The 25,286-nt window shown below is 43.0% G+C and overlaps 1 protein-coding gene across 3 annotated transcripts in view; it reads right to left on the bottom strand.

Annotated features, from left to right (window-relative positions):
* The window catches only part of ATP8A2 (ATPase phospholipid transporting 8A2), a 752,313-nt gene extending 729,912 nt beyond the window's left edge, over positions 1-22,401 (bottom strand). For all 3 annotated transcript variants that reach the window (XM_053563905.1, XM_053563906.1, XM_053563907.1), the window contains exon 1: positions 22,123-22,401. In XM_053563905.1, the coding sequence (XP_053419880.1) occupies positions 22,123-22,198 (76 nt within the window). In that variant the 5' untranslated portion in view covers positions 22,199-22,401. The remainder of the gene's footprint in view (positions 1-22,122) is intronic.
* Between the last annotated feature and the right edge of the window lie 2,885 nt (positions 22,402-25,286).

Raw genomic sequence — 25,286 nt, 5'->3', positions numbered from 1 at the left:
ATCACTGCTGTAAAAAAGCTGCATATTTTCTAGCAGAAAGAAAGACTGATCACAATAATAAAATCTCATTTTACACATTGACAAATGTGTACAGAGCCTGAGGTTTATGGGTGTCTGTCACCTGCTTTACTTCCTTTCACGTCCATTACTTCATTCTGGAAGGTCCCTGTATGATGGACAGACTTCTCTTGTGAATTCTCTTGCAGTCACCCCCACAACAGGCAGAAAGGACACTCTTGTCTTCCCTGTCCCTTCGCAACCTCACCAATAGCTCTTAACAGAATCTACCAAGTTGTATTGGAAATGGTTCCATAAAGACCTCCTCTCCTGAGTTTCTTGAGGACAGGGACTGTTTCTATTCCCAAGACTTTAAGCATTTGTATTTCTAGGGCATTCAGTTCACAATGTTCCTTGTGAGCCTGATGTATCCAATCATCAGACATAGCATGGAAGCAGAGAGGACACAGGCTGCCCTCATCCCTTGTGGCCCCTTGGTGACAACCAGGTGATCATACACATGGAAGCAATAATGACTAATTATAGGGGGAAATACCCCAAGTCATAAAAGAGTCTCCCAATGAAAAGAGAAATGGGCTCCCAGAAGTGGGATACTCCTGAGTGAAGAGGGTGAGGAGCAGGGAACACCCCCCCTCTCCCATCCCTTACTAAGAAGTTACAGTCACAGTTGGAGGGAAACAGAGTAGGCAGTTTGAAAGGGACATGTGTCTCTCAGGATTTTGACCACATGTTCATAGAGGCTGATGTTTTACAACTTGAAGGAAAAATACTAGGATGTTTGTGGTGTTAGTGATTTGAGTGAACTTTCATGAGTGAAAGTTCTATAAGAAAAAGACAAGCCTTTTTCTAGGTTGCTACAAGTCCCTGGACATCCAGCTCCTCCCCTCTGCGTCACTTGCAGTTCTTACGGACACCTGTAGAATGCACTAAAATGCACCTGTAGAATGCACTAAAATGCGACACTCCAAGATAAGAAGGGACTGCCCAGAATACCCTGGGTCTCATTCCCATCTGTCCTAGAACAGGATGTCCTGCAGTGCTTTAACCCAGTGATTCCAGTCATCAACACAGCCCCTCCCAAAAGGAATAAACCGCCAGGGGGAACATGCTTTTGCAGTTCTTGGCTACAGCTCAAGTGGGGAACATGAAGACTCCATCTGCCCTAGGCAGCTCTCTGAACCCAGGGAGACCGGCTCATCCCAGATACCAGGCTTCTATTGTCCTTTGCTGCCTGTCTGTGAGTAATAAAGTTGTTCAGTTAATTAGAGGCGTGAGTGTTCTGTCTCACCACACAGGGGCAAGTGGACTGATACCAGTGCCTGGTTACTTGCAGAGTACTTAGACTCCTACCCTGGGATTGACATCAGTACAAGGTAAACCTGCATCACAGTTGCAGAGTAGAAAAGAAAGGAAATTAATTACAGGCTTGCTAGAGGTAGACTCCCACCTACAGCTCAGTGTCAGTGTTAAAAAATCACAATTTCAGGCCCAAAATAGAGGTAGTAAGAGAAAAGACTGGGTCTGGGAAGTTAATGACAAATTCAAAAGCACCCTCACAGTTGCAGGCTATCTGGAGTCAAGGGCAAATTAGCCCACGGTCCTACCGGCAAAAGCCAAGACAGAAGCCACTGAAGCTGAAGGTGACAAGCAGAGCACCAAGGCCTTTTTCTAAAAGATAGAACCCCTCAGGCCCAAGACAAGATCTCTGGCTTTGGTAACCAAGGGGACACACTGCAAATGGGCCAGAAGCCTACTGACAGGTGGCCAGAAAAATTCCAAGTGTAGGGAAGGAAAATTACTTCACCCTCCTAGGTCACAGGAGCCCTGCTAATTAATTTGATTGACACAAGACAGTTTAACAGAAGAAAAGACAACTTTAATTTCATGTTAATATTTTTATGTGTACATAGAGAGCTTATATGCCATTTCAACAAAGAATAATAAATTGTGGAGCTGCTCTGAGACAAAGGAAAAGAGAGGATGGGGTGGGGGGAGATTATGGGAAGGTAAATACATGGGGAAACTAATGTAAAATAATGGTTGTCTAGTAAGGTTTGTCATGTCAATTGTTCTCAGTGCTTTGGGCTAATAAGAGTCTAGGTGTCACCTAGAGACACCTTTACAAATGGAAATTTATGCCCTGCTTTTTAGCCAGAGGAGGGAAGAGAGCTTTTTCTCTGCATCTACTGCTTCTTAGTTCCTTCAGCTTAGAAAAATCCTTCTGCTAAAAAGGGCATATTTTAGGATGACATAATCTGGCCCCCTTCACAAATCTGGCAGGCCTAGATCTGACCTATGTCTACCTGGTGTCTGCAATTGGTGCTACAACCTTGTGCATTTTCTTTTTATCCCTGTTCTGACTGAGTGTTCCTGCTCAGGCCTGGTGTAAGCCTGCTGCATCCTTCTCAGACTTGGATATGTCTTTTGGTCTGGTCCCTGCTTTGCTTCTTTTTATTTTGTTTTGTTTACTATGGTAAAGTAAAACAGAGAAACTGAAAAATACATGTCTTAATGAATTATCCTAAGCAACACCCCCCTCCATCCTGACCAAGTCCAACTTTTCTGCATCACTGCTACCCTCTGATCAGCTCTCCTGCCCCTGGACTGGCCCCACATCACAGTTAGCCTGCCCCTGGCCAAAACAGGCAGATACCACATCTAATCACACTAGAAAGTAGACCTAGAAAACCAAAACCATCAGAATCTTTGCCACCTGTTTTTAAGGTGTACTCGTGTGAACTAAAATAAAATCTTAAGGCTCCTCCTCAGTGGCTGACTGGCTGGAACCCCTCTTAGCCAACAGGATCCTCTAAAACTGAGTTGCTAGCCATGAGAAAGGAGATCAGACATGGCTCCTCATGTCCCCCAGCCTTCTTAGAGATGTCCTTTGTGAATCATTAACAGGCCTACGGCTATGAAAAACATGCCTACAAGTCCTTAACATACACAACAAACCACATGAGTCTAGCTAGGCATGTGTCCTGTAGTTTGTTTCTGATGAACAGACCGCTAGCTTAACTCAGCATCCCTTTGCACTGGATCCTGGTCTATTAGAATCTATCTCTCAGCCAACTGTCAACTGAAGAATCTTTAAACCCACCCATAACCTGTAAGCCACCCCCTCCCCACTTTGAGATGTCCCATCTTTTGGGGCCAAGCCACTGTATGCCTTCCACATATTGATTTATGACTTTACCTATAAGTTCTGTCTCCTTGAAATGTCTAACATCAAACTGTAACTCTACCACAGTAAGTCCACTTGCTCAAGGCTTCATGGGCCTGGCTTTGGTTCATGGTCCTCAAATTTGGCTTGGAATAAACCTCTTTAAATTATTTTACAGAATACGGCTTCTTTACCATTGACACTCATAAGGTAATGACAGTTATACTGATCATTTGCTTAATTATTTGGCAACAACCAAAACAATGAAAGCAGTATTTATGGAATAAGCATCAAAAATTAGGCATTTTGCAGACTGCCTCCTGGTTCCTCTCATTGGTAAGGTGATATTCCTGTTCTGCAGGTTGGCAGACTGCATCTTTGAGGACTTTCTAGGATCTCACGACCAGTGTCTGGAATTCATGCTCAGTCAGCTTATGCAGAAACCTGGACTCTGTCTAATTAATCCTATTGCCTTATTCAGGTTTTCCATAAACTAGTACTGAGCATCAGTTATAGTCAAGGCATGTTTGACATAAAATGAATCTCAAATTCTTCTTTCAAGATAATAAAAGTAAAAGAAAAAATATAATAAAAGTCAAATAAAGGTGTCAAAAAGTATACAAAGACTTTTGAGAAGGTTAAAAAAATCATCCATGAACTAAAAAAGTGGTACACATGAACATTAGGTCACCCACCTTGATCGGTCACAGAGGGGCCCTCCAGGAAGGAGACTTTCGGGCCTGAAGGGACATGTGCTGACATGCAAAGGAAAGGTATAGCACATGTAAAAAAAACAGAATGTTCTGACTGGAGTGTCAGGCGCTCCCAGGGATGGGGTTCACCAACCAGCTCTGGCTCCCACGAGTCCACAAGGACACTGGTGAGCACTCGTGTTCACCAGGTGGGCCCAGCCTGCTGCACCCTCACACAGTGGGGCTGAGCAGGGATCAGAGACCTCCGCAGTGGAATGTGATAGTTTTATTCTTTAATCCACTACCATAGATTGAGGCCTGTTGGCATTTTCCAAGCCATTTGTTCTTTTCTTTCTTTCTTTTTTTTTTAAAGGAAGTATGAAAGAAGTAGATTGAAGGAGAAAAAGGTAGGTTTACAGAGGAAGAGCAGAATATAGACTTAATGGAGCAATATGCTCTCGCCATAGACAGTGAACAGGCCTCAGTTGCCAGGGCAAATAGGCAAAAATGCATTTTTTTTTTTTTTGAGACAGAGTCTCACTCTTGTCCCAGGCTAGAGTGCCATGGCCTTAGCCTCGCTCACAGCAACCTCAAACTCCTGGGTTCAAGAGATTCTCCTGCCTCAGCCTCCTGAGTAGCTGAGACTACAGGCACCTACCACAGCGTAGCTAATTTTTCTATTTTCAGTAGACACTGGGTCTCGCTCTTGCTCAGACTGATTTAGAACTCCTGAACTCAAGGAACCTTTCCACCTCAGCCCCCTAGAGTGCTGGGATTACAGGAATGAGCCGCCAGGCAGCCTCAAACCATTTTCTCAACCACAAAGAGTCCATGAGGAAAATGTAATTGTTGCATGCTGCGATTTTCCCTGAGTGCAGTACCCACTTAAGACAGCCTGCTCACTGGTCCCCACTAGCCAACAATCCTTCAGTATGGACTTCTGCATGGCATCTGGCCAGGGCAAAAACTTCAGCACTCAGACATGTAAGTTTCTTTTGTTGTCCAAAGACAACAACTAATCTCCAGGGCTTCGGCTAAAGCTATGTTTTTGTACTTGTTGAACTCTTCCAATATTCAAGTTACTGAAATAGAGGACAAGGTGAGCTTCCTGGCTCAAGGACTTACACAGAAAGCAGAATAACAATGTGGAGCCCTAGATGGTAACCATTGTTAGCTGTTGGCTTCCTTGCTCTTTCCTCCACAGCACTCCTAAGAACTTTTGGGATGGGGATTATGATTTTTAATCTGTTTAACCTCATTATGGATAAAGTGCCTGACCCACTGGAGGCCTACAACACAAGCCAAAATGATGAATAAACAAAATGAATAGATGATGAAAGAATGGGTGGGTAAATAATAGCTGGATGGGCAGACAAGTAAATGGGTGAAGAATGGAAGGGACAGATGAATAAGATTCAGGCTAGGGATAAATTACTGCAGGCTGGAGTACAAGAGAGGAGATAAGGCTTGAGCTGGATTTATCTATTCTAATACATTTGCAGATAAAGGCTCAAATCACTGACTGGCAGTTCTGGCTCACAAGCAAGACACATATCAGCAACTCATCTTATTCCACCTGTCACCATTTAATCCCATATTGCCCCATATTCCCTTCCCTTTACCACTTAAATCTACTGAGCCTTTGAAACTTAAACAGGGGAAGGAATCAACAAACTGCAGTACATCCATTCCATACAATCGTAGAATGCTACTCAATATGCACAGGAACAAAACCACCGATACACGCTACAACACACATGAATCTCGAAAGCGGTATGGGAAGTGAGAGAAGCCAGGCACAAAGTCTGCATATCACGTGATTCCATTTGGGGGGCGTTCTGGAAAAGGCAAAACTAGGGACAGAAATCAAGTCAGTGGTTGTCAGAAGCTGGAGAGGGAGAGGCAGTTGAGTACAAAAGGACACGAACGAATTTGGGGGATGACAGAAATAGTCCATGCCTTTAGTATACACAGCTGTTTCTGTCTGTAAAAGTCACTGAGTGATACTCTGCACCTGGACTCTGTACACTGTACATACTCTACCCCTTGAAAGGGAAGATTTTACTGTGTGTAAATTACACGTGAATAAGGTTGATTTTTTTTTAAAAGCAAAAAATGAAAACCTAACTTACATCATCCCCTCAATAGTTTGCCAGGCCCACTCCTTGCTTCAAGTGTTCATATATTCTTCTTGTAACTCCTGGAGTCATGCCTGTGAACACCTCTCTATTACCTTCTTGGAAGATCACATATTCTTTATTATTGCCTTTTCACATGTCCAGGTATTCTTTTCCCACCCACAGGGTAAACCCCTGGGACACAGGAACTATGTGGTATTGTGCATCTTTTGTCCACTGCCATGTATCAGGTCACTTGCTTGACACCTTGGACACAAGAGAGGTTCAATGAATATTAGTTGATTTGAGTAAAAACCAGGCAAGGAGAGAAATTTGGGGTATGTCTTCAATCCAAAATTGAACATGATAAGCAGGCTCACAAATACATTTCTCTGTTAATCACCAAACCCAACTTTTCTTGAAGTCTCTCAGGTTATCTAAATCAATCATTCATATACGTCACCTTCAGTTAGCTCTCTAGTTGCTGAGACTGAAGTTCCCCAGGAAATCCTATCCTGCTGTGCAAACCTCACAGAATGCGCTCGGACTGCACCTATGCTCACTCCTCCTTCCTCAACCTATTATCTTATTTTCTTTGATGACACTTACCTGCCTCATTAAGCCCAGAGATTTACGATTTCAGGGGGAAAAAATAAGACAATGTCTCAGACTCAACAACATCACATTCTGCTTTAATATTACAAAATTCAACAATTTCTATTTGATTCTTCTTATCTATAAAATGATAGGATTTCTCATTTCCATTTCTGAAAATAAAACAATGGCTACTTCAAGAATTTCATTAAGTGCTCTTATCTTAACTAAGTTATGGTTTGCCTTATCACATCCTTTTAAAAGGAAATTAATCTTGATTAGTATTTAGGAGAAGGCAGCTTGTCTTGTGATCATATAAAGCAGAACGGCAGTTTTTTCACATCACAGAACTTTGCCCAAGATCTTTAATTGGTTTCCTATAAGACTTCTCTGAGCCTTCCTGGTGGATCTATTTTCCATCAAACAGGTGGAGACATCATTTCCTTTAAGCATACCTGTGCATGCACCCCTGTCCTCACACCAGCTTCCCTTCTACCCAGGGCTGGCCGTGTAACTGCTCCTGTATCCAGCCCAGTACTGAAAGCAGCTCTCCTAACCGCAGACACACACTGCAGTGTCCTTGACTCATCCCCTGGAAGACAGGTTTCCAACTTTGCACTGGGGTAGGACCCTTCCTTCCTCTGCTCTCCTTTCTTCCTTCCTTTCCTCCCTCCCTCCTTCCTTCCCCCTTCTTTCTCTTTCCTTCTTTCCCTCCTTCCTTCCTCCCCCCCTTCTTTCCTTTCTTAATTCTGACACTAAATAAGAAAGATAACACAATAATAATACCTCCACCAAAAAACTTGACCACAAAAATATCTGAAAACATTAGTGAAGAGAAAAGGTTTTATTTTACGTATAGAAGCACATTTACAGATTAGAGGGGAAAACACCTATCTTTTCTTTTTCCTTTTTTTTTTTTTTTTTTTGAGAGTGAGTCTCACGCTGTCACCCTGGGTAGAGTGCCTTGGCATGGGCCTAGCTCACAGCAACCTCAAATTTCTGGGTTCAAGCAATCCTCCTGCCTCAGCCTCCTGAGTAGCTGGGACTATAGGCCCTTACCACAACACTGACTAATTTTTCTATTTTTAGTAGAGATGGGATCTCACTCTTGCTCGGGCTGATCTCAAACAATCTGCCCTTCTCCACCTCTTAGAATGATAGGATTACAGGCATCAGCCGCCTTGACCAACCGAGAAAACATCTATTTTAAGTGTTAAAGTTTAAACAACTATCTAAAACATTTAAAATTACAAAATTATTATTCAACTTTTAGAAAGTTGTAGCTGTAACTAATGTTTCAGTTGCACCAATGGTTCTCTCATTTTTATTGAGGTAGAGTGGTGAAGCAATCTGTTAGATACCAGTGAAGTCCCCAGCAGGAAAGCAGTGTACACCCAGCACTGGATGCTGACCTCCCTCCATTAAACACGGGCTGTACTAGGAGACCCCTGCCAAGGGCTCGATCCAGCACCTACAGTAATTAGCTCTAACAGTAACCTGGGAGGTACCTCAGAATGACCTACGAAAGGAGACCTGAGTGCCTAGAGATGAATGTGTACAAACAAGCAAGGAGAAAGAAAACCTTCAGGTGCGGAAAAAACATGTTCACTTAAGACCCTGCAGCTTAGATCCCTTTGCACTATTTTAATTCCAGCTGAAGTGTGCAGATTGAGGCTCATAGCTGCTCACCACTGCTGGAAAGTCTCCATCGCTTTCTAGGCAGAACTTCCTCGCAATGTTTTCTTAGGCTATTTAGTGCCTTAGTCCCAAGCACAGAATGAGCCAGTTCTCTTCATTTCCAAGGCTGAAGGAGAGGGAATACTATCCTCATAATGGTCCAGAGAGAAATGAATAAATCCTGTATTTACGGGATCCACTGAGAAGGTAGAAGGTCCCTAGAAAGTGTGTTCTATGGGGAAATCAAGGTGGAGGAAAAACACCATTAAATTATTTCAGAATCTGGAGTTAAAAGTAATGATTATAGCTTTCATCATCAGTGAGAAAAGGAACTGACCATTTGGATTCCAAGAGGAGAAATGTCCCTCCCTACTAATGTTTGAGCCACCACAAGCCTTTGCGCAGCTGTGCTGAAGTATTTAAGTGTACCTGGGCGCCAACTCAGCGGCCTCAATGTTCCTTTTGGTGACCAGGGTGGTGGTAGGGAGGTTGGTTAGCAGGATTCTGCATAAGGACTAAGTTTCTCTAAGCTTAGCAAAATGCCATGATCGCAAAGAAAACTAATTTTATTTCTCAAGAAAAGGCAAATTCTCCCATGCATTCACTGGTGTGAGCAGACTTTTGGAATGCTCCTTAAAAATTAAACTCACTATAGTGATTATTAGACTTTCCAAAGATATTGTATCCATATCAAATTCAAATTATACGAAGAGAAGTTAGCAATCTAGTTATAGACAAAATAAAATGTAGTAGGTTCAGCTCTCTACATCCCTAGTACATTATTTTCTGGAAATAATTACAATATCATTTTAATAGTCATTGTCCTAAGTATTAATTTTATAAGACTAAAGAACATCTTAAGTTTCGAATAGTGTTAAGTACTTTATGTATGTTCTCTTGCTTAAGCCTTTCTCTTAATAATTCAGTGTCAGGGGTGGCGCCTGAGGCTCAAGGAGTAGGGCGCCAGTCCCATTTGCCAGAGGTGGCAGGTTCAAACCCAGCCCCGGCCAATAACCAAAAAAAAATAATAATAATAATAATAATTCAGTGTCAGAAGGATTAATGCCTTCACTTTATAGATGAAAAAAGTGAGGCTGAGGGAACTGGTAAATTCCCCAGGGATACTGAGGTAGCAAATGTCAGGGTCAAAAGTCAAAAGCAGGTCTGACTGGAGTCATCTGGGCTATATTCTTGCCTAATGAAAGGCCTGTATTCAGCCTAAACTACAGCATAGCCAGGTTGGGTGCCTCCTCCTCAACCAATGCATGGATGGATTTCTGCAAAAGAAAAGAAAGAGCAATAAAAACTCCTAGCATTGCTACTACGGCCCCTAACAACAGCAGGTGAGGGGGTAAAGCACAGAAACCCTGCCCTCTGGAAATTGAAAGACAAAGTTTCCCTTTGGAGACAGCTTACTCTCTGTTCACATGTTCCTGGAAGGACCAGCCATAGCTGTAGCTCCCCTGGTAGCTTGCCCCACCTATCCCTGCACTCACTGCAAACAGTGTGCACAGGCCCTGGGAGCTTTGCTTTGCCCTCTCCTGGGACTGTGGAGTGGGGAAGGAGGGAGTGAAGGAGAAGGAGTTCTGGAATCACGAAGCCCTTAAGGTGAATGAACACCATCAAAAGGAGGAGGCAAAACAGAATTCACACTCAAATAATAAAGCAAACAGAAAAAGGCTTTTATTTGTTTATTTTTAATTTCAGATTAATGTGAAGGTACGAATGATTAGGTTATGTTGTTTGTGTTTAGTAGGTAAAGTTCAAGTTGTAGTTGAGCCCTTTACCCAGAGGATGTGCTGTATATCCTTACACTGTGTACATTAGGTGAGAGTATACCAATACCCCTTCCTCCACTCCATTCCCCCTCCTTCCTCCTTCCCTTGGATTTAATTGTATTTTTCCCTTGTGTGGGCATATAGTTGTTTATCTATTGGTTTCATATTAGTATTGCATACACTGGATACTTGCTTTTCCATTCTTGTGATACTTTACTAAGAACAATGTTCTTCAACTCCATCCAGATTAATACAAAAGATGTAAAGTCTCCATCTGTTTTTATGGCTGAATAGTATTCCATGTACATAAAAATATAAATTGGGGAAAAGAATCCCTATTCAATAAATGGTGCTGGGAGTACTGGTTAGCCACACGTAGAAGACTGAAACTGGACCCACCCCTCTCACCACTGACAAAAATTGACTCTTAGTGGATAAAAGATTTAATTTAAGACATGAAACAATAAAAATTCCAGAAGAAAGTGTGGGAAAAACTCTTGACAATATCGACCTTGGAAAATATTTTATGAAAAAGGTTCCCTTGGCAATTGTAGCAACATCAAAAATAAAGAAATGGGACACAATCAAGCTAAAAAGCTTCTCCACAGCTAAGGTTACAACAACTAAAGCAAATGGATAACTTTCAGAATGGGAGAAGATATTTGCATAGTGCAAATCTGGCAAATTAGAGAACACAAATTCATCAACAGGAAAAGAACAAACAATCTCCATTTATAAGTGGGCAGGAGACATGAACAGAAACTTCTCTGAAGACAGAAGAATGGCCAACACACATATGAAAAAAGGCTCATCGGGCGGTGCCTGTGGCTCAGTGAGTAGGGCGCCAGTCCCATATGCCGGAGGTGGTGGGTTCAAACCCAGCCCTGGCCAAACTGTAACAAAAAAATAGCCGGGTGTTGTGGCGGGCGCTTGTAGTCCCAGCTACTCGGGAGGCTGAGGCAGGAGCATCGCTTAAGCCCAGGAGCTGGAGGTTGCTGTGAGCTGTGTGAGGCCATAGCACTCTACTGAGGGCCATAAAGTGAGACTCTGTCTCTACAAAAAAAAAAAAAAGGCTCATCGCCCCTAATCACCAGAGAAACGCAAATCAAAGAAAAAGACTTTTAAATAAGTATAATTCTGATCATCCAGGAAGTGAGTATTCAGTATACAGAGCAATACTAGATTGTTATGAAAAAAAGAATCAATTAGAGGTCTTTCCAATAAAAATATAATTGTTGATATAAAAACTTGATAGATACTAAAAAGTGAAGAGAAAAAAAATAAACAAACCAAAGCTGAAGAGTAATTCTTCCAAAAGGGAGAAGAGTTAAAAAGAAAATTAAGAAGGCTGCAGGCAGAGACAGAAGCAACTCCAGAGCTGAAGCTAGAGGAGTGACAGGCTGCACACTAGAGGCCACACCTGGAGATGTGAGAATTCCTCCCCCAAAGAGAAGGAAAGACACAGTTCTCAAATTATAAGGTCTTTCCAGTGCTGAGCAAATAACTAATGAGGAAAAGAAAATACTTAGATCATTATATCAAAATGTTATAACATCAAGGATATAAAACTAACTCATTAAAAACTAATCAAAACAAAAATTAATTGCAAAGGTGCAAGAAACAGGTGGACATTGATGCTTATCAGAAAATCTGGCTACAGGAAGATAATGAAGCAGTATCTTTAAAGGGAGGAAGAAAAGACTTTGAATTTAGAATTTCATATTCCACAAAACCTTCCCCTAATTGTGAAGATGATGGGAAAGCATTTGTACAGACACAAAGAATCAGACACTTTACTACTCACAGATAGTCCCAAAAAGTGGGACTTTACTACTCACAGATAGTGGCCAGGGATCCACTCCAACAGAGGAATAAAACACAAGGCAGCACCGATGACCCAAGAAATTCATAAACACTGTTAACTGGGGGAAAAATTATGCTCTGGAACCAGGTAAGGTGACATTGACAAGGTAGCAAGTTGGGGGGGCGGGGGCAGGGAGTAAAACTGTGCCATGGTTTTTGTCTTCTTTTGTGTGTGGGGGGGGTCACTATGGAGAGGAAAAGGATATATATGGTAATTGTTAATAAATCTAGCTAGTGTTAGGACAAAAATATGTATATTCACAATTAAAAGTAAATGCTAGAAGAATAAATGTACATGTATGAGTTTCAAAAAGCTAAGGAAAAATATTATCAAAGAAAACTTGAAACACCAAAAGCATAATCAATGAAACAAAATATTGATAAATTGGATCTTGCTAAAATTAAAAACTTCTGTTCTGCAAAAGACCCATTTAAGAGAATGAAAAACAAACTACGGACTGGGAGAAAAAAACAGGAAACACATCTCTGATAAAGGACTTGTATCCCAAATATACAAAGAACTCTTCGAATTCAACAACAAGAAAACAACTCAATTAAAAAACGGGCAAATTATCTGAACAGATGCTTCACCACAGAAGATAAACAAATGGCAATGAAGCATGAAAAGATGCTCAGCATCATTTGCTATTAAGGAATTACAAATTAAAATAACAATGAGATATCACTACACTTCTTTTAAATGGCTAACATCCCAAAGTGGAACTGTTATCTGACAACACCAAATGCTTGTAGGATGTGGAGCCAAAGGAACTCTCAGTCACTGCTAGTGGAAACACAAAACAGTATAGCCCCTTTGGAGGACAGTTGCGAAGTTTCTTATACAACTGTTCTTACATATGACCCAGCAATCGCATTTCTTGCATTACCCAAAAGAAAGTTTATGTCCACACAAAAACCTGCACAGAAGGCTTTACAGCAGCTTTAGTCATAATTCCCCAAACTGGAAGCACCTAAACTACTTTTCAATAGGTGAATTGATAAGTAAACTGAGGCACATCCAGACAATGGAACAATATTCAGAGATAAGTCATGAAAAGACATAAAGGAAACTTAAATTCATGTTGCTAAGTAAAAGATGCCAATCTGCGCAGGCTACATACTCTATGACTCTGTGACATTCTGGAAAGGGAAAACTATGGACACAGCAAAAAGAACTGTGGATTCCAGGGGTTGGGAGGAAAGAAGGGATGCACAGGTGGAGCACAGAGGATTTTAGGACAGTGAGACCATTCTGCGTGATGCTACAATTATGGGGGATACATGCCATTATACATTCATCACAGTGTGGCACAATGGTGCTCATCACGGTGGGACACGGTGGTACTGAATTCTCAGTGTTAACATAGACACATTAGGCCGGGCACAGTGGCTCATGCCTGTAATCCTAGCACTTGGGAGGCTGAGTTGGGTGGATCGCCTGAGCTCAGGAGTTCTGAGACCAGCCTGAGCCTGAGCGAGACCGCTGTCTCTTAAAAAAATAGCTAGGTGTTTTGGCGGGCATCTGTAGTCCCAGCTACTTGGGAGGCTGAGGCAAGAGGATTTCTTGAGCCCAAGTGTTTGCTTGAGGTTGCTGTGAGCTATGACACCATGGCACTCTATGGTGGGGGCGGGGGGGTGCCATCAAAGTGAGACTCTGTCTCAAAAAAAAAAAATCAAAAACATAGGCATCATCACACCCACTATGCTCCCCTGCCTCAGCAAGCTGCCAGCATTGCCCTGGTGTAACTCGATAACATATCGCCCTGCAGAAAAGAGCCTGGATGTGGGACTCAAGACTATGGAATGGCTTTTCTGCTCTGAGGATCTCCAGTCATACTTACACTCACAAAACTGATATCTCCACTGAAAAATACACAGCCTATAGACAATACAGCTCTTCATTATAGGGATTCCCAGACTATAAATGCAATGGGTGTAACCTCATACCACTGATACAAGGTATCAGACTACTAATAATCACACAGCCATCATCTTGGTTACCAGCACTGTATTTATTATCACAGCCCATAAATTCATCAATGCAGTTTAAAAAAGATTCCTAAAAACCCAAAGCCCTGAACAATTTTTTAAAAATCTAGCATCATCCCCTGGTAATAAAACTCACCTCCGGGCAGCGCCTGTGGCTCAAGGAGTAGCGCGCCGGTCCCATATGCCAGAGGTGGCGGGTTCAAACCCAGCCCCAGCCAAAAAAAAAAAAAAACTCACCTTCATCTTCTCAGCAAGACTCAGTGCCACAAACCATCCACTGAGATTTTTGACTCTTATATTTACTTCCCTCCTACATTTTTACAACACAATTGTTTGAGACAGTAATGCACTGCAGAGAAAAACATTTTTAAATGTATTGGTTAAAAAAACAAAACACTCAACCCTGGTCTCTGAGAAGCAAAAATTGATGCTGAGGTACCCACTGGTCTTAAAAGGAGGTCATGTGGCTGTGAAGATTTGCCAGTGTTCTGCCTAGACTATGTAACATGCAGTCAGGTTTGTTCTCGTTGTTGTTATTGGGGTGGGGGAGGGTTGTTGTTTCTTTTTTTTTTTTTTTTGAGACAGAGTCTCATTTTACCGCCCTACGGTAGAGTGCTGTGGAGTCATAGTTCACAGCAAATTCAAACTCTTGGGCTCAAGCAATTCTCTTGCCTTAGCCTCCCAAATAGGTGGGACTACAGACACCCACCACAACACCCAGCTATTTTTAGAGACAGGATCTCTATCTTGCTCACAATGATCTCACACTCCTGAGCTCAAGCAATCCACCACACTCGGTCTCCCAGAGTGCTGGGATTATAGGCATGAGCCACCTCACCCAGCCTGCAGTCAAATTTTTAATCACAAATTTTGAGTTCATGATATTTGAAGATTCCCTCCATAAATTGTGTCCAGCGATATAGATAACTGTTAAAGACCTAAGCAACTAGATTTTTTATTACAGATTAGGTTCAAAGAAATACAATAGAATTTCACAGTACCATGACCCAGTTCATTTTTTCAAAATTAATTTAAAGGTTGATACTCTCATGCCCAACAGAGATTTTCACTCAAGGTAAGACAAAGACAAAATAATCCTGAAAAGAATACTGAAAGAGCCTAAAGACAGGAGCGCTAGCTCTTTCCACTTCAGAACTATCTTTAGCAACATCAGACAAGACCTTCGAACTTCCATGGAGTTGGTTTTCCCATCCAGCAATGGGGGTGTTGGTTGTCAGATCATTTTATTTCTGAAAGTCTGAAATTCCATGACTCATCAGTTGAAAATGTTTGGACCACTAGATGATCCAGAACAGTGTTCTCCAACTGAAATATACTGCAAGCCACATATGTGATTTTAAACTTTCTAGCAGCTACACTAAAAAAAAAGTGAAAAGAAAAAAATAAAATAATATTAATAATATATTTTATTTAAGTGACACATCCAAAATATTATTATGTACTAAACATAAAACATTATTGATGAATCTGTTTTACATTCCTTTTTCATACTACACCTTGGAAATCCAGTATTTTACAAATGCAGCACAGCTCAATTCTGACTCATTTCTCAAGCCACATGTGGCATGTGACCACCCTACTGGGTGGCATAGTCTAAAGTTATCTTCAACTTTGATCCTCTTAAGGTCAGATGAAATGAAAATTAAATAAAGGATTTCCTACTCTGTACAAAGTACCCTGGGATCTCTGAAGGACAAATAGTAGACAAGCAAGGTACAAATACGTTTCTACTTGCCAATGATCAGGACAAGCTCTTCTCTAGCTCTCATCTGCTCAGCATCCACCTCCAGGGCTGGGTGATTCCATCCCAGCTATTTCCCATAATAGTCCTCTCTCTTCCCTGAGTGGCCCTGGCTCAGGCCTCATTATTTCTCTCCGGGAGGATTACAACAGGGGGCTTCATTTATAATCCTCACTTACCTCTCGTTTACATCCAGCCCTGTTTATTCCTAGCTGAGAACCTATCTCAGTTACCTTTTCATAATAGTGTCTTCTCTCTAGAAAAATTTACCTAAACCCTAACATCAGAAAATCAGACTATGGAAGAGTTAAATAGAGTTGAATAAATATATTTCCAAGCATCAGGAATGGGCAGTGTGAAAATGAACTTAGACAGGACCCAGAAAGTCCATTGCTATTATTGTCTCCAGGATAGCAGAGTAATTTGAGGAAGTGGCCCTTGGGTTCAGGGGATACAATAGAAATAGCACACTCTTAGCAGAATGTGCTCTGCTGAAACTCACCAGAGGACAGAAATTGCTTAGTTTGTTTGCTATGTACACAGTAATTACTGCTTTGGAGGGTTAGAAACAAGAATTCTGTAGTTTTAAAATCAAAGTTGTTTCCTCAATACATTAGAATAAAGAAAACAAAAAGAAAATCGCAAAGAGCCTTAAATAAGGATCCTCATTACGTAGCCAAAAATAGCTGTTAAGAGTGCTGATCCCTTGGAGCACTGACTGGCTATGTTGTCGGCGGGCCGGCCTTCTCCCTCCCAACAGAAATGAACTGCTCCATGGCGTTAAGGTGGCATGACTGTAAAAAAGTCAATGTCTTTGAACTTAGTGTCTGGAATGAGAATCCAAATGTCAGAATAGAGAAATGCTCACTGTCTAGAGTCATTTGCTTACCCTAGTGTCCCATATAATCAGGCTCAGTAATGTGCTTAAAATATTTACAGTAATCCAGGGATTCTTGGTGCTGCGAGTGGATAACATGGTGTCTCTAGAGCTAGAAAAGAGAAAAGGAGCACCTAAATGCCAGCCTGAAATGTGTGAAATGCACATCTGATGATGATTTGGTGCAAGATTACCCAAAAATAGAAACTCACTTCCAAATGCAAAACCTCTGTCTGAATCAAAATTAATGAAGATTAGATCACATCTTTGGAGGAAATAGGGTGACAGATTATGAGACTTACATAGAGGCAGGGAGGGAGAGAGGAAATGAACTGTCAAGAGACAGAGACCTGTGTACATAAACAATGCCTACTGGTATCTAAGGGTGAGCCCTCCCTGGTCATGGCTAGAGAGTGAGCACATCATCCGTATGCTCTGTGGACATACCTGCATGGGCAGACCTGGGCAGTCATAGGACATGACTGGTTAGCAGCACAGCTATTCCCACCAGGGCTGGAGTAGGTCCTGTTTCTGCATGTGCCCTTGCTCACAATGGGGAGAAACTCCCAGGCCATGGCCATGAGATCACTTTTATTTTTGCCTTCCTTAATGATTGTTAACCTTTGCTCTGAGCACTTTTACTGGCCTAAATGGATGCAAATAACATCTTATATCCAGCATGGTATTGACTAGAGGTTTATATTTAGTAAATGTAAAGATCTGTGGAGGGATCTGTCTTTAGTGGTGCTGTACACACATCCTCTCATCAATGTTTAAAAACTTTTTAGAGAATAATTTAACTTTAATCCATTTGTCTAACTGGCACCTTTGTCATAAAGCCTCCCTTGTGAAAATAAGATCAATTAATAAACAACTGAAGCCACAGATGTAGGTGCGTATTGGCCACCTGTGGGGTACAAAATGGCCTTAGCGACAGGGGGTGGTAAGCTCCAGAAACACGGAAGGATGAACACCATGTCAAAAACCAGAGGCCTAGGGAAGAAGTACTTCCTCCTGTAATCATCTACACCAGGATAATGATGCAAAAAGAACACTTAAATTCTCCCGCCAATGACTCTATATGGTCTTCTTCTAGGTAAGCCTTTATCGTTAGAGAAGAAAGGGAGAATAATGGAAAGTTTTGCCAATTCTGCTATTAGGTAAGATAAATCTCTAAGAAGAGGAATTTACCTGGAATGATCTGGGCATGAGAAAGATCTGATATACTGTAAATACAAATTTGATCATGAACCAAATAATTAATGCACATACTTTTATGCAGACTACTCACAAAACTCTCCAATCACCTCATGAAGGGAAAGCTCTATATTTTTATCCTCATCTGTAATAGGAGCAAAAGAGCCCTTTGAATGTCATATTGGTAGAAATGATGGTGTCAAAGTCTGAATCCAATTCTCTCTAACCCTAATTCTGGTGTTTTAACCCTGATTAAACTGCCCTTAAAAAAACTTCCAAATATAATCATTAGACCAAGTCCAAACGTTACCCATGACAAAGCTCATCAGGTCTATATTTATTGAGTCACAGGATAGTATGGAAAATGGAAGCAGGAGAAAGTAGATTCACATTTTTCTTTATTACCTATCAAGGAAGAGAAAACAACACAGAATGAATAAATTTATTCATTCTGATACTCAACAAGGTGGTCTGGAGATGGCAGGAAGCTCACTGGACTTGGGAATTACCCGTTCCTGCTGCAAAGAATTTCTCTGAATTATGGGGGAGGGGGTTTTTTGTTTGTTTCCTCCTCTGTGAAATGAAAGGATTAAAACAACTCTGAGCTCTTTCAGCTCTTACATTCTAACATTAGAGTTCATTGCATTTTCGGCTGCCCTAATTCTCCTCCTTAAAACTTGGATCAGGTTGTTAGAGGAAAACCAGGTACATGAAGGAACCCATTTAAAAACAAAAAAAAGCCACTAGGTACAGTGATAAGTGCCTATAATCCCAGCTCGGAAGGCTGAGGTGAGAGGATTGCTTGAGCAACACAGAGAGACATCTGCCTCTAAAAAATAGAAAACAAAACAAATGCCAAAAAAAAAAAAAAAAGTCTTTGATGAAAAGGAGAGGACAGAATGGGTTGTTTTTGAGATTTAGAGGAGGACTCCAGGAATAGTTTCTAGAAGATTTGTTGTCCTCCTGGTCCATGCACTTACTGCCTGCGTGTTCTTTAATGCTAATCTTTCCTTTAGCCAAATCCAGAAATTCAATAAGATAGGAAGGGAGCTTCTGCCCTAGATAGCACAGATGCCACAGTCCACAGAAAACAACTCCCCTTCCCTTCTGTCCCCACTACCCCCACCTCTGCATACCCACCTAACTTCCCTACTTATCTGTGTGCGTTGTCTTATGAGTGTGAACTCGGGCCTGGGAAAGAGGGCTGAGAGCATTACCATGTGTGCTGTAAGCAACCCCTAATCCATAAGCTCCTTAAGAACACAACTGCTCTGCTCACCACTCTGTCTCTGGCACCCAAAGCAGTGCCTGGCACAAGTCAGGACTTGATATATACATATTATGTGTGAAATCACTAACTGTCCTCTCCTACTAGACTAAAAGGATCCACCCTGAGCAAATTATAAGCTCCCTAAGGGCAGGAGGACCACCCCTTATGAGTCTTTGGTTTCCCATAATTTGGTAAATGTCTGAGGCACATTGGCACAAAGTAGATCTCTGGGCAAAGGTAAAATTCATAAAAGTACAACCAAACGTTCAAATGAAAATAGAGTCAAAGATGTCTCAGGCAAGAAATAACAGTCTCAGAATTATTTTAGAGGGCAGCTCAGCACATAATCTTGAAGAAGACTGTGATCTTTTATGTTTTCATACAAGTTTGTAAATATTGAGAAGTAGCAGAGTTCACTGAACATCACATCTTTGCTTAGTACTTTTATAGGAGTGGACAATTGTCAGGCCCTTTATCTCAGTTCCTATGAGTCATCCCTGGGAGCTCAAACAACACAGGTCCTCTCTGTTCCGCATACACTGTGGAAATACTCTAAACCAGGGGCCACATGCAGATTTGGTGACAATGGTTTTTGCTTCTCTGTGGTGTCGAATATGATGAAAAGTATGCAAGACTTTTTTTCTTTTTGCTAATCAGCTTTCATTAATGTTTGTGTACTTAAAGCATGTCCCATGACAACTCTTCTTCCGATGTGTGGCAGAGAGAAAAAGGTTGGACCACTCTTCACACACCCCTGGCTCATAAAACCTGCCACTCCTTCTCCTGGAATTTGCAGCCTATCATCAAGATACCTCACACCTCACCTCCTCCGCTGCTCCTGAACCTTCTTGCCTTAATTGCTGTGCTCTGACAATCCTGCTCCCCTCACTGCTGTCACATCAGTGCCCCTCCCTTCTCCCTAAAAAACTCTTTGCTTTGATGTCCATGCCCTCAACCGTGTGACTGAGGCCCACCTCTAAACAAAGGTACCTCTCTTTTTCTCTTTTTTTTTCTTTTTCTTTTTCAAAAGTACCTCTCTTGAACTCATACCCTCCTCCAGCTTCCATTCCATTTGTTTGTCATTGTTTCCCTTCCTGCAAAATTCACCCCAAAGCATTTTCTAGACTTGCTGTTTCCAATCTCTGTCCTCTTCATCTCTCTTGCCCCATACTATCAGACATTCTTCCCCACAATGATCTGGTAACAGGTCTATTCAAGATCACTTATAATCTCCATGTTGCTAAATCAAATGGTGAGGCAGAGAAAAGATGAGGCAGTTCAGCTCTCAGCAGCATTTGGTACCACTACACATTCCCTCCCCCTTCCTGAAATCTGCCCACTTAGCTTCCAAGCACCCCTCTCCAGCTTTGCAGCGACCTGCCCAGCCATTCTCTCAGGCCTTTTCTGTTACTCCTAATTTCCCTGATCTCAAAAAGTTAGAAAACCCAGGACTCCATCTAAAAACACCTCTTTTCTGGACCCCTTCTATACACACTGACAGCCAGGACTGGTTACATAATTTTTAAAACCTAATGCAGAGAAAAATATAGGCTCCTTGCTCAGAAATTAACATTTCCAAGACAGCAAAGGCAGAACATTAAAGTAAGTGAGACATCTTCAAAGAGCCAGGCCCTGAGCAACTTCAGCGCACATACCCACAGAGCCAGTCCTTTTGGCTTGAACTTCCCTCTGACCTTGAATACTCCCCAGGGTTCCAGGTTCATAAATCTAGCTTCCCAAGTATCTCCACTTGGTTCTTTAGCTGGCAACTGGACCAAATTCCTGACTCTGCTCCTCCACACAAAAGATAACCCTGTTCCTGGGCCGTCTTCCCTATCTCAGTAACATTCTTCCAGGGTCTCAGATCAAAAACCTTGAGGCCATCTTTGATGCTCCTCCGACTGAAGCCCCCCCACATCATAAGCAACTGCCCTTGGGTCTACCCAAAGGTATAGAGGATCCCCCCACCTCTGCGGCCCTGCTTCTACCTGGGATTACGTGGTGCCTCAGAGCCGGCCACCCTGCCTCAGCTCTAGTTCTGCCATCTAGTCCTGACTCTGTGACCGACCATCCTTTCAGGCCAGGATTTTCCTCAAAATGAGTGTGAAGGTGCCCTGACATTACTCAAGTTTAACAAACATGGGTCTAAATTAGCTGATAAGCTTGTTTTCCTCTAGCATTACCCACCTACTTATTTTTATATGCCTATTTTCTCAAAACAAACACAAAAGCATGAAGATGACAAGAGACTCCAGCTCCAAGCTGCCCACCCGTATGTTCCTCATGCTAGAGCCACCTACAAACTTGCCAGGAGTCCTCAAACGGCAAGAAACCATACCATTTTTGACGTTCCTCTTTCAATTTTGCATTATCTCACTTGCCGTGTGCCACAACCACGTTGACACCCTACTCAACCACATCATGGCTTCTAAATAAGTTATATAACACAACACAAACTTCTAACAGTGTGACTGGTAGGAAATGGTGTATTTGTTAGGATTTACAAGAATTCGAGTTCCAAGGCCCAAAGGACAGCACGCAGGATGTGTGCGTGCGCGTGCCCGCGTAGAGCTTCCCAACCTGGAGGTGGTGAGCCTAGCGCTGCCGTGAGCACGAGAGAACCCAGACCCCAGGTGGTGAGGAACCCTAGAGCGACCCTCTGGCTGCCTTTGAGTTCCGCAGCTGGCCGATTCCCTACAAGGAGGTGACCCCCAGCCCCCAGCCCCTGCCAGCCGCCAGCAGGGGAGGCAAGACTTCCTCTGCACCTCCAAGCCGCGCCCACCCCGGCGGGGACTGCCTTTCGGGTCACATACATCAGAGTCATACCCGGTGGGCGCACGGGCATGAGCGCGGCCTGCGCACACACCCACTCCCTCTGTACAGGGATGACCTGGGGTCTCCGACACCGCTGTACCCCTCGCCGGGCACCGGGCCTTTCCGCCTGGCACGTGCTGCGGTGCCCGGCTTCAGCCCCACCCCCTCCCCGGTGCAGGCGGATCCTGTGGCCCCGAAGCCGGGGGCAGCCGGGAGCAGGGTGCAGGGCGGGGCAGTGTCACCTAACGCCCGGCGCGCCCCGCGCCGCCCCCGCCCCCGGCCCACCCTCCCTCCTTGCCCATCCAGCTCACCAGCGGACGAAGCGATCCTCGACCTTCGCGGCAGGGACATCTTAAGAGCCCTGTCCAGGCCTGCGCCGTTCAGCATCTCGCCGGTGTCGGGAGCTCGGCGGCCCCAGGCGGGCAGCGGAGGTGGCGCGCAGGGCTGGGCGCAGGGGCCGTGGCCCGAGGGCCATGGGTGGGCCGGCGCCTCGCCGGGCTGCTAGCTGGCCGGGACCGTGGGCGCCTGTGCGGGGCCGCGCCCGAAGCTGCGCGGTCCGTGCTGCAGCGGCCAATGCAGCAGCGCCGGCGAACGCCACCGCGGCGGGCCCCTCTGGCCCGGGCTGCGGCGTTGGGGGCGGGGGACCGGCCCCGCAGAGGGAGCCCAGTGGGAGGAGGGGCGGGCGGGAAGGCCGGGAAGGACCTGCAAGGTCACTCAGGACAGGGGGCTTTTTAGTGGCGGGAAAGTGGAACTGTTATTTCCATGAACTGTTATTTCCATGTCTAATGAGTGGGCTGCGAGTTCGAGATCTCCAGCTCCTGACCCCCGCAGCCTACCTAGAATTCTTAATGGTGGCACGTGAAAGATTCGAGGAACCCTGGGGGACACTTAGTGCACACATGTCGCCCACCAAATGCTCACACCTTCCTCCATAGAAACAAAATCATATTGAGAAGTGAGATGACTTTTCCAAGGTCACTTCATCTGTTGTTTTGGTTTTACTTGTCAGTTAATGTTTTAAACTGTGCTAGATCCTTCTGGGCACAGATCCATAAAGAAAAAAAGCTAAAGTATTATATCTGATGAGATTCTGACCTCAGACTAAAATACAAAACAAAACAAAACCATTCAATAAGAGTCTGACCTTGCATTTGCTGAAGTGATCATTACGTTTAACTTAACATAAATTAAATATCAGGGCTTGACACGGAGGACAGCAGACTTCAGCAGAATTCATCTGTGTTGGGGAAGACAGAGCCCTGCCCCCAACTCCTCCTGCCTGGCCTCTGCTATGGCTTTTCTTAGGGACATCCAGAAGGGGCCAGCACCTTGCATTGAAAACTATAGGCTGTCAAAATGTGTCAAATGGTCTATGAAGCGAGTGTATGATGCCCCATGATCATATCAATGTATACAGTTATGATTTAATAAAAAAAAATTAAATTAAATTAAAAAAAAAAGAAAACTATAGGCTGGCTACAAGTCGACTACACTAAATTTTAGCTTCAAATAGGATTCCTTACCTGTCTATTCTGAGCCCTCAAAAAAAGTTAAAATTATTTCTTGTAACAAATGAATCTTTAGTGGGAAGTTGAAGAAAATTTTCTGAATTGTTGAGTCCAGCTTCAGGATGGGGGATGATTTATCTGTGGGTCTTTATAGCTGCTGAGGGTGATTTGAAAGCTGGGGGTAATCCTAACACAAAATTTGTCACTAAAGATTTGGTAAATTTTCTTTGAAGAAAATTCTGAGGACCTAACCAGAATTGGAAGGAACTTGAGGGAAAAATATGGGGTTTTCAACCCCAAACTTCAAAATAAATATGGTAGAACCTCCAAACTTGACACCTCCCAACATTGACCATCTCCTCAAATTGACCTAATTTCCACAGACCAGACATGTACCACATGTATACATCAATACAGTAGGCCTAGTTCCTTAAATTGACCACCTCTGTATGTTGACCAGCTTGTTACAGTCCTTTGGATGATCAATTTATAGAGGTTCTACTGTAGAAAACTTTTCTTCTTGGCCATAACTAGTTAATAAAAAGGTTAGTTTTCAGAAGGAATATGTTAAACATGAACATTTTGCTTGATCACCACAGACTGGCCCAGTGTCCTACCCTGACTTCACGCAACCCCACCATGAAATGGGGTTGTTGTTTCTGTTTCCATATTTATCTTTCAATAACTAAAACTGTCCTGACAGCATTGTAGGAATGTTAAGATTATTGACTGCACACCTTGAAGGTCACAGCATAGAATGCAGGGAGCGGGAAATGGATATTCCACTTAGACTTCCCCTAATCTGCTGCCTCTTGGGAAGGTGGCCACAGAGGCCAGCCCTATATCCTAGCTTTGAGGTCTTCAAGGGAAATATCTGCACCAAGGACAGAGCTAGCAATGGTCGCTATTTATTGTTAGGCTTAAGCACCAAATGCCAATGTGGATCACCCAGTGACCTGTGCTTTACTTTGAAATCTTTTCACTCTTGCCAGAGGCCACCTAGGTTGGAACTGAAGTAAACAAAAAGGCCTCTGAGAGAAACAAGACATAGGGCAACGGGGATAGTCAGATAAATGTATTTTTCCTTTGCCTTTATGAAAGCAAGAACTTCTCCAAAAAGAGAATTTGCCTCTCTTCTTAGCGACACTACCCCAGGCATTCACAAAACAGGTCCCAGAAGCAGCCTGCAAAAAGAACTAATCTCTCAGCAACAGTCCCAAGTGGTAGACACTCCAAGCCCCTAGCACTGTGGGTTGATGAGCATCATTGAACTTAACTTAGCCAAAGCAACCCTTTTCCTTTCTCTCAATGAAATGAAGGGAAAAGAAGAAGTGGTTTTCTTTCTCTGAAAACTAGCTGTCTCTAAGCCTCTCACTATTCTATGTGCCCCCCTCCCTAACCAAAAATTGCAGCCAAAACAAACCAGTCTCTCGGGAGAGGAATCTGATCCCCTCTGGGCTGCGGCTGCAGGGAGGAGGACTCCGCTTCTAAGATTGGTAGCCCTCACCAGTGTTCCAAAAGTAGATTTTTCAAGCAGTTCTTCCTATGACCATCTTGAATTTCTTATATTTTAACTTAAACCAACTCTTCCTTATTTAGTCTTCATGTTCCTAGAAAACAATCAGCTAGCACCTTTCCCAAGAAGTTGTTCCATGCAAGTAAAGACTTTAAGTCATTCCCTTAAGCCCTCTTTTCCTCAGACGAAAAACAAAGCCCTATTTCCTTTTAAAACATTTGTGTGTATATCTTTTATGTCTATATAAATATATTTGTGTAAAAGTATACAAACATTTTTAAAAGGAAATTGGTGTTTATTTTAATTTTTTTTTTGAGACAAAGTCTCACTGTCATCTTCAGTAGAGTGCTGTGACATCACAGCCCACAGCACCCTCAAACTCCTCAAACAATCCTCTTGCCTCAGCATCCCTAGGTAGCTGGAACTACAGGCATGTACCACCACATGCAGT

This window comes from Nycticebus coucang, chromosome 15 (assembly GCF_027406575.1).
Source record: "Nycticebus coucang isolate mNycCou1 chromosome 15, mNycCou1.pri, whole genome shotgun sequence".
In the NCBI taxonomy this organism is placed as follows: domain Eukaryota; kingdom Metazoa; phylum Chordata; class Mammalia; order Primates; family Lorisidae; genus Nycticebus; species Nycticebus coucang.
This window is presented reverse-complemented; position numbering and strand designations above follow the sequence as displayed.